Source organism: Citrus sinensis, chromosome 4 (genome assembly GCF_022201045.2).
Source record: "Citrus sinensis cultivar Valencia sweet orange chromosome 4, DVS_A1.0, whole genome shotgun sequence".
Lineage (NCBI taxonomy): Eukaryota > Viridiplantae > Streptophyta > Magnoliopsida > Sapindales > Rutaceae > Citrus > Citrus sinensis.
The window spans coordinates 21,404,429-21,414,077 of NC_068559.1; the positions used below are offsets into that span (position 1 = coordinate 21,404,429).

Consider the following 9,649-nt stretch of genomic DNA (forward strand, 5'->3'; position numbering starts at 1 on the left):
CTTATTAATGTGGATATTTCCATCGCTAACTAAGTGATCTTTTTCCTCTTTGTGTCTTCAAATAAATCAGAGACATCGAGATGAGTTAGATCAAAAGGATATGAGCTATCGATTAAATTAGTCTTAATTTTTCTTTTCCTCTTCCTGGATGCATGGTAGAGGTCTACCAAATATTTGTCCATATCATCTATGTGCTTGTGGCATATTTTAGAAAGTCAAAAGAGAGAATATATTGGATCATTTGGGGCTTGATTTATTTTGGAAATGAACAAAAGAAAGGGCAAAGTAGTCATCTAAGACTATGCATTAATGATGGAGATATGTCAGAGGTTTGAGATGTAACGGATGATGAATTAAAAGAGGAGCATCATTAAAGAAAGAGTTTAATCATCTTATAGAAATCATACATATTAGTTCATAGAGTGGTGATATGGTGCGTAAATGCATGCGTATCAAACTATCATTCATGGGAACGTGAATCTCACAACACAGCTCCACCAATGATAGTGCATTAAGGGTACGTTTGAAATTAAGGTGTTATACTTTTTAAGTTACATCTATTATTAAAAAACAATTATAACAGTTAGTAAAATATAGTAAATGTAAATTTTAAATAATAATTTTAATAAAATTATTAAATATATAATAGATTTTTCAGTATACATGTGAAAAATTATATCAACATAACTTTCAAGTTACAGCAGCTAGTGTTTACCAAACACTTTAGTACTATAATTTTTAAGTTATAACTGTCCAATCTCAATCTCAAACGCACCCTAAATCATTGTTTTTAGATTGTATACAGAAATTATTTGCTGAGTGAGGTCGCCTATATTAGATTAATTAGATGACTTTATGTGATGATAGTATTATACCTTTCATCATAACAAGACCAATATTGCCTACTAATCGTGACTCTGTATACATATACGTGTACGTCGAAAGTGCAAGAAGATCAAGAAACAAAAAGGATTAAGACAGACAATAGCATATCTGATTTATAGAATCAAATAATGAAGACAAGAAATCGTGTCTTCACTTGGTTGACACACTAACATATTCTGCATGCAACAGTACATGTTTAAAATAAGCTGAAAGACTGACACAGCCTACATCTTTTTCTTTCTTTTCGCCTTCGCGCCTCTTATTTATGTATCGTGTCTGCGTTTAGAGTCATGGCTAGGCTATATCACTATCCCTGGCTGAGCCAACCGGACCGCCGACTTTTGGCTGCTTGTCGTGTCCTTTTGATGGTCCTGAAGGTGGAATTGGTGCCCGGTTTGTCAGCAGAAAAGCAGCCATTTTAATCTTATGCTTGTGTTGGCTGTCAAGGCTTGAACTATGGCTTCCATGAATTGCTGCATTGCGATTAGCAGGAAGAAGCTGAAGGGAAATAAACAAGAGAAAAATTATCAGAATGTGTTTTAAAGCGATGAAGTAAAAGAAAATTTCGAATTATCCAAATGGGTTCGTTTGTTTTTTTGTTTTTAATTATTATTATTATTATTTTAGTTTTCCTTTCTGCTTTGGTTATTATATAAACGTTTAGCCTCAAATGAGCCGTTTTTATTTTGTTAGATGAGTGTGACTGCACTTGGAAAAATCTAATCATGTATCATAGAAGTCAGAGGGAGATTGACTCATTTGGGTTTGATTTAATTTTGGGACATGAATCAAAGGAAAAGCTAAGCGAAAGAAAAAGTCACATGAGGACTAAGCATTAATGGATGAAGAAAATGCCTGAGATTCGAAGTGTAACAGATGATAAAATCGGAGGAAAAAGAGAGAGATAAAGATATAGTTTATTTAATTAATAAGTTATTTAGTCTGGTAATTAGATAAGTTATTGCCTTATCGGTTGCATTAATGATAGGCAAGGAGTAGCCAAGAAGAAAACCACTTTTCCAGTTTTTGGTTGAATCTCTCATTGAATTCTTTGTTACTTGATTTGACCAAGTAAACACTACATAATTATTCTCCAATGCGAATGTTTTCTTAAATACTGATGTGTTTACATATTTTTAATGTCACAATCTAATTTCTGTTCTTATAATAAAATATATGTAATCCCACTAATATTTAGTATCTATTCTATTCATATTTGCAAGAGAGATTATTTGTTCCTGTCCAATTAAAAGGAAAATAGAGTCTGAAACCCCAGCCATAAGTTAGGACTCGAACTTACACCCCTCAAGTTTGCCCAGTAGCCCAATATGAATGCTCACCCATTATAAAATTCAGATTTATTCCACACAAATACAAGAGCCATAAATCACTATGAAATTAAATTTAAATGTTATAACATGGAGATATCTGTACTAAAGGAGTTTAATATAATTTTCAAAGATATATAACACAGAATATAATTTTTCAGTATTTGCTCATAATATTATGTAAAATGCAGAACATACCGCCCTGCAAGTAAAGTTACCTTAAGTCTTAATTAAGATTTGGTAGTTTCCTGATCCGAAGAATGTTAAGCTTTCATGTCTACATTAGCTTTCTTACAGAATCAATTCATTCAACAAAATCAATGGTTTCGCATCTAAGAGAGCAGTGAGTTCAAAATATTACTGCAACACTGGTTAATAAACCTCATGACAAGTTGGGAACCTCCCAAATGAACCAAATCATGAGATTAAATCATTCAAGATTAGTTTCCTATGAGATTAACAAAGAAAACACGAACCAAAACCTGAATTCTTATTACACATAATCTGAAGAATTAGCAATGCAATTTTCAGTAGCAAGGATGGCAAATTGCCAAATTTGCAATAGCAGTAAAAATACCTGAGTGGACGCTACATTCTACAATCTTTCAACATTAGTTACAGACAGAGCAATCATTTGAGATTAGCGTATAATATAATTGCAACAATTTTTTTTCTTTTTCATTTGTATCGTATCAAAATCAGAACGTATAATCTGTGTAGTTTATATACAAATCCATATTCGACGGTCAATGCATTTACGAACGACTTTTTTCTGTTGAAAAAATGAAGGTGGGGCTGTACATAAATTGATGCAGAAGCAGATGCTGAGAAGAAAATAGGACAAGAATCTACATTACTGAAGTCCTCCCAAACAATCACTGCCTAAGAAAGAAATAGTAAGTTACCAAATTGATCTGCTTAAGCTTTTGTTAACTGATTGATGGCAACATTGGGTCCATGCCAAGTCCAGATCCACCAAACGAACCAGGTTCGGCATGCTTCACCCTACCAAAATAACGGATATGACGCAAGAGTCTGGCCAGGAAGGTATTGTGGCATATTGTTGAGCTGTCGCACACAACTGCTACATGTTTGCATGCTCTTGTTATGGCAACATTCATTCGCCTACTATCCCCAAGAAAGCCAACAGCTCCCAAAGTGTTTGACCGGACCTTAAAATTGAAAGAAAAAACATTTTACATTGATATATGAAAGTTCAATTAAAGTTAGCAATAATGCAGCAGAATATCAGATGAAACCTGAACTCAAGTACTGAAATTTCAATGAAAACGATTTTACATTGTTGTGCACAAAGTGTAGGATTGAGAATATGTGAGGGTACAGACTCAGAAAAAGTACATGCCTAAGAAACACATTACTTGGTAATTAAATTTTTATGCATGACACAGAAGACTGTATGTGGTGCCCGCACTGAACTACTTTGACTTTGAGCTGTCTTGATTTGTTTTTTTCATCCTTCCTGTTTAGTGAGTATCTGCGTGGTTAACTTCATCTTCAAAAGGGTCTACAGTATGGTTCATATATGATCCCGAAAAATTGTGATAAAAAACCGTCCAGGGGAAGAAAAGTAAGACACTATACAAGAAGAAATAATTTTGTGACTCAGAAGCTGTATACGATGGTAAAGACATTAGTTGGTATGGACTGTTGTGATCAACCAACAAGCCAAAGACCTTCATAAGTAGTTATCGAACAGGTTCTAGTTTTTATATGCTCCAAGAAGCAATTCGTGCCTTTTATAGTACCAATCAGGTATGAAGAACACAAAAAATATTAGGACAGGATTTTCAAGCTTAATGAGAAATATGAGCTGTTATGTGATACATAAAACTGTCAACCTACTGTAGGAACATACCATTGATATAATCACTGCATCAGCCTCCCGGCCTTGAAAGCTATCAATAGTTGCTACCTCAACACCTGCAGCCTCTGGAAGCTCATCAAGCCTTTCTCTCAGGAGTTGTACCTGAGCAACGTAAGGTGATTGCACTGCAATTGCTGATGGGCTGACACCTGCATAGTGGATTTGAAAAGAAAAATGATTACCTACTTTGTCAATTATTGGATTTTGTATGAACTGTAAATTCAACCAATTCTTTTAAGACCGATCCAACTAGACAAGCATAAAATCATTTCTTCTGATAATGGTTTCAAAATGGAAATAATCATATACTGTTACAGGACCCAAACCAATCAAATCGTCACATATCATTACATGAAACAAAATATACAATACATATGGATATACAATATGGTTGTCACTTATGAAAACCCAATTATGTTTGATTGTCAGCATCAAGGTGGCTATCTTTTATCAGTAATTCTTATGACAATAAAGGGGAACCCAATTACTGAGCACAAAAGTATATGAAGCCCACAACAGAAAGTACATACATCATTAATTAATTATGCATCAAGCATGACTTCGGATTCGTGGGGGTTTCTACAACAAGAAGTATGGCACAAAAATTATGCAAAAAGAGGTATTGTTAACATAGCAAAACGAGATTCCTACAGTTTTAATCGATTTAATCAAATTATCCGGTCAAATTGATAGGGTTTTTCTATAATAATAATATATTGCATATAGATGTGTTTGCCATATTTATAATTCTCAAACTCAACTTCTTACTGAAATGCACAGCTTGTGTGTCGAAATTGATTCATGATTCAGTTTAGTTTTTATTAAGACAACAATGAAATTTCAAGAATGAGTTCACACGTAAGTCTATAATTACCTGCACAAATCAAGGAGAAAACATGATGCACAACAATTTCTGCTTCCCCTTCATTGTAGAATGAGCCTGTGCCAGCTAGATCTAGATGCTCTTCACAACCAAGTGATAAACTTCCGTATGGCAGCCTTGTATCAAGCAACAACAATGGGCACTGTGTTATCCATGTGGGCTGCAAAGATCGGCGGGAACTTTTTCAAGTGATGCCTTGACAATCTCAGGTAAGAAGATTAAGATATTATAAACAAAACTAAAGTAGGAAGTAAAGGACTATCTAAACATGCTTCACCGACCCACCCTACCTTGACAAATGGAGTATCAACAAGAAGATGACTAGCAACAGTAGAAGACGAGATTAATGATCCACCATACATCTCTTTTGAGGCCCAGCTTGCAATTGCATCATTCATACGATACTGGGTTGTTAACTTAGTAGCAAGAACCCCTTCATGCAAAGTTGCAGCTCTCTCCAATAGGGATACTCCAAGCCCACCCTCCAAAGCTTTCCTAGAAAGAATCACCGGAGCAAGCTGGCATTGATCACCGGCAAGAATACAGCGTTTTCCCTGCAATATGGGGATCAAGCAAGAAGGTTCAATTGCCTGTGCTGCTTCATCAATAACAACTAGGTCAAATGTATCTAGCCTTCGTATCAATGGATCAGCTGCTCCAGTGTTTGTGGCAAGCACCACCTGAGCACTTGATAGAACTTCCTTCACAGTCTCTTTCTCCTTCTTCTTCAGTGTCTTTCCAAGCTGTTTTAAAAGTTGACGTATGCCAGCAGCTAATGAATCATCCTTCAAACACTGTCTCAGATCTTTTCTAAGATCTGACTTCTTCCTTTCAAACTCAGCCACAAAACTTGCAAGCTTTGACTTGACAATTTCACCCAAAGACTTTGATGCTACAGCTGGAGATATGCGTGCTGGGTTTCCAACCCGCACAATATTTAATCCAACGTCTGAAAGTTTTTCAACCATGTTGTCAACAGCTGCATTTGTAGGCGCTGTTACTAGTACCCTTTCACCTTGTTGGACAGCACGAGCTATAATTTCCTTAAGCAAACCTGTCTTACCGGTACCAGGAGGTCCTTGGATTATCAGCAGTGGCCGCTTCTTATTTAAACCCAAGGCAATAGCCTTTTTCTGCGAGTCATCAAAAGTTTTGCCCATTATTCCATCCAATTTCACTTCAGACCAATCTGCTAAATCATTCTCTTCAAGCCATGTAACATCTTCCTTGTCTCCAAATAATGTAACTACTGCAGCAATAGAAGGATTTCTCTTGTGCAAACCATTCTTTTGAAGGAGCATCAACGCCTCACAATTGCGCTGCAAAAGAGAAACACAACATGTTAGTGATTAAGAAAAGTGCAAAGTCACTATCCAAAGAAAAACCTTAATTGCAACAGCTACAAAACATGTGGCTTTGAGGTCCTATGCCCTACCGTAAGTGGCATAATGATACAACTATACCTATATAACCTTGTATAACCCAGTAAATTAGGAAGTTGATCCAAAGGCAAAAAACTTAACCTGACTCGAGGAATGTCATCTGTACTGCACTGCCTTTATAGCGTGATCCGTTTTATTTTTTACACTACACTAATTTCATCAGGATTAGAGCATGGATGGCTTCAGCTTTAATGCCATTCAACAGAGCATCACTAACATTTTGTGGACTAGGTGGATGTGGTGATTTAGTGAGGTAAATCCAGATAAAATTGAAAAAAGAGGAAAAATGAACTTGCCAAAATGTTTTGAATGGTGCAGGTCTTTTATATTGAGGAATAATTCTTGATTTAATCAACTGTTAGAAGTTCAAATATGAGAACAGGCTGTGGCAAGGAAGACAGAAGTAATTACAACAGGCCATATGGTTTACGAAATGGAATATAGAAATTCTGAAATAAAATGGGAAACTCAATCAAAGTATGATGAGAAATATGCAGAGTGAGAAACTCTCAAAAAAAGGAAAAACAGATGAAGAGTGTCAGTGATTTGATTCAATAAAAGAATGAATTTCCAGCCACTTTCATCCCATTGCCATCTCTACTAGAGGTGAATATTGCACACTTTTATAGCATTCTGAACACAACCAAAAGATAGCAAAATGTGTGCAAATCCAAGATAATGGGAACACGTAAGAATACCCACAAGCAAGGGCTTGGGGTACTCAAGCCGAATTTTGAATGCAACATAAGAAGAACTTGGGCTGCAACACTAAAATATTTGTCCCCATACAATGTATAGCATGATTAATTGAGAAAAATCATTCCCTCCAAAACAAGGATAACTGAAAAGTATCCATACCTCATAAGTTAGAGTGTCCGCCAATCCTTGGATACGGTCAATGCGCACACTCTTGCCAAAGAGCTTAGAGAATGTGGGATCGCCATGGCGAGATTCCAGAGCCACACTGATGGTGCAACCATCCTCCCCAAGATTGTGAACAAACCCCTGTATGCAAGAAGTGGCACATGCACCCCTACTGTCACAAATCCTCACACAAACCATGTCTCCAGGAGAAAGGGTTGTAGGTGGCAGTCGATGATTTCCTTCAACCCTAAACAATACCAAATGCATTCCTCCTAGTCCTGTGGACACATCCCAATCCCAATATATTACTAAACCAAATTGAAATTAAGGAAGGTAACACACAATTCGAAAAAATAAATAAATAAGAGATATCCAAAAAAAATCAAAGGTTAATCAATGTCACATTCAAGAAAACTACTAATCAAGGTGAAGATAAATTGCTACATAACCTGTAGAGGTGCTGACTACAAACAAGTTGCAGATGGTATCACATAGTTCTTGTGGAGCCCGTCCATGGCTAACCAAAAACTCGATCGGCTTCGATGAATCAGAATTCTCGTCAGGGGTTGGAACAGCATTCAACTCCTCCTGAGTGAACTCCAACTCAGCATCCCTCTCTATACGAAGCAATTCTGACATCCGTTGCGTAAACTCATCAAGCCTGCTCTGTATAGTCTTAACCCTTTCCAAATCCATTCCTAAAACACCTTGCACAGGCTTTGGCTGGGTAACCTTGCGCACAATAGCCCGGTGCTGGGCTGCAAATGCACCAAAATCAATTTACAGATTGATTAACTTGTACTATAAGCAAAACTTGTACTATGAACAACCAATAAATGTGGTCTTCAACAATGATTTTCCCCAGAAGATACTGTGCTGTCTTAGAGATCAAATCTCAGTTTGTCTACATGAAAAATGTAATGAAAAACATAGTGTCAGCAAGAGAGAAGAACCTGAATTAGCAAGCTCTTTGAGCAGCTTCCAAGACTCAGTCTCGTGCCAATCTTGAACCAATAATTTCTGCTGCAATTCCTGAAGAACATCACGCAATTCCCTCTGAAAGTGATCAAACAGAGTCGGATAATGAGTGCCTGCCTTCAAACAAACGGCCTCCAGCCCCACCGGCATAGGAATGGCATTCAAATAAGGCTGCGCTTCTATAACAAACGTAAGACCAGGCCCCATCCGCTGCCTCAGCTCAGAAAATTCTCCTTGAATCTCAGCAGAAGCAAAATCTGAAGCCATTGCTCGCATTCCCTGGCATATCCACCTCACAACACCCTTACCAAGTTCTCTTCTACCCAAAGGGTTCCCATTTTGAGACAAAGCTTGCACATTGACTGCATTATCACTCTTCTTAGGCTGCTCCTGTTGCTTCTCACCACTTGATTTCTCAACTACACTGCTAACATTGGCCTTAGTAGAACTGTTAGGACCAGATAAAGTTTTAGTCTTTTGGATTTTGGATTTGGAAAAACCACTGCTTTTTCTTCTAGGCTTTTTCTTAAAGGTAGTACTAGACTTAGTGCTACTGCTGCTGCTGCTGCTATTGTAAGGAACAAATTGCTGGGGTTGAAAAAATTCAAACGAAGAACTTGACTTGTATCCAATAAACAAACAAATGGATCTAACAGATGAACAAACAGAAAACTTCAATGGAGCTGGATGCCAAACACTAGAATTAAACCTTCTGACATTCAAAGCTAAAGTTTTCCTTGTAGTTACAGGCACACTCCGGCTTCCACAGAACACACAAGAGGCAGAGGCAGAGGCAAGGGCAACCCCCACTTCCATTTCAGTAAAAACGACGACAACAACAACCCAGTTCTTGATTTTGACAACAAAACACAAAACGCATTACTTCATCATGACCCAGATGCCAAAAACATTAAAAAAAAAAAAAAAAGAGGTTGCAAATTTGAGCCTCAAATGGTAATCTGAGGCCAGGGGAGAAGTGGGATATTTGTGTATATATTGATAAAATCTTGCATATTAGTCCCAAATTTATATAAGAAAGAATCAGTTTCTGAGTAAGAGAGGCTTTGACACTTGAAAGTGAACAAAAGTCGTTATCGAAGGTTAAAGTGGGGAAGAGGAGATCGACAAGTTGCGTTATGATTGGTTGAGTGAGATTCTGTGGCACGGGATGGTCTGTGCAGTGAGCTACGTGTTCTATTTGCCGTCCAATGATCCTTTTGTTTATGCGACTTCAATTTGTGTGGTCAGTGACGCGTTTTTTAACTACGGCTCTCTGTTGTTTGAGAAAACGTGTTTCGTTTTTGAACATGAAATTACCTATTTTTAATGAAATGAAATTATTAACTTTTTTTTTTTTTTTTTGAGAAGGAAATGAAATTATTAA

The 9,649-nt window shown here is 36.9% G+C and overlaps 1 protein-coding gene across 3 annotated transcripts; it reads right to left on the minus strand.

Annotated features, from left to right (window-relative positions):
• Positions 1 to 972: 972 nt before the first annotated feature.
• Positions 973 to 9,324, minus strand: LOC102630173 (uncharacterized). Of its 3 annotated transcripts, XM_052439651.1 has the most exons (8): positions 8,241 to 9,316; positions 7,737 to 8,045; positions 7,282 to 7,565; positions 5,272 to 6,300; positions 4,973 to 5,141; positions 4,090 to 4,247; positions 3,119 to 3,385; positions 973 to 1,383 (listed from the first exon to the last, which is right to left on the minus strand). In XM_052439651.1, exons 1-7 carry the CDS (start codon positions 9,079 to 9,081, stop codon positions 3,143 to 3,145), a joined length of 3,033 nt encoding a protein of 1,010 aa, XP_052295611.1. In that variant the 5' UTR covers positions 9,082 to 9,316; the 3' UTR covers positions 973 to 1,383; positions 3,119 to 3,142. The 3 variants fall into 3 exon arrangements, 2 of the variants coding, with proteins under 2 accessions (XP_052295611.1, XP_006484692.1); XM_006484629.4 differs by lacking the exon at positions 973 to 1,383 and having other exon boundaries at positions 2,862 to 3,385; positions 8,241 to 9,315; XR_003066293.2 differs by lacking the exons at positions 973 to 1,383; positions 3,119 to 3,385 and having other exon boundaries at positions 4,099 to 4,247; positions 4,973 to 5,097; positions 8,241 to 9,324.
• Between the last annotated feature and the right edge of the window lie 325 nt (positions 9,325 to 9,649).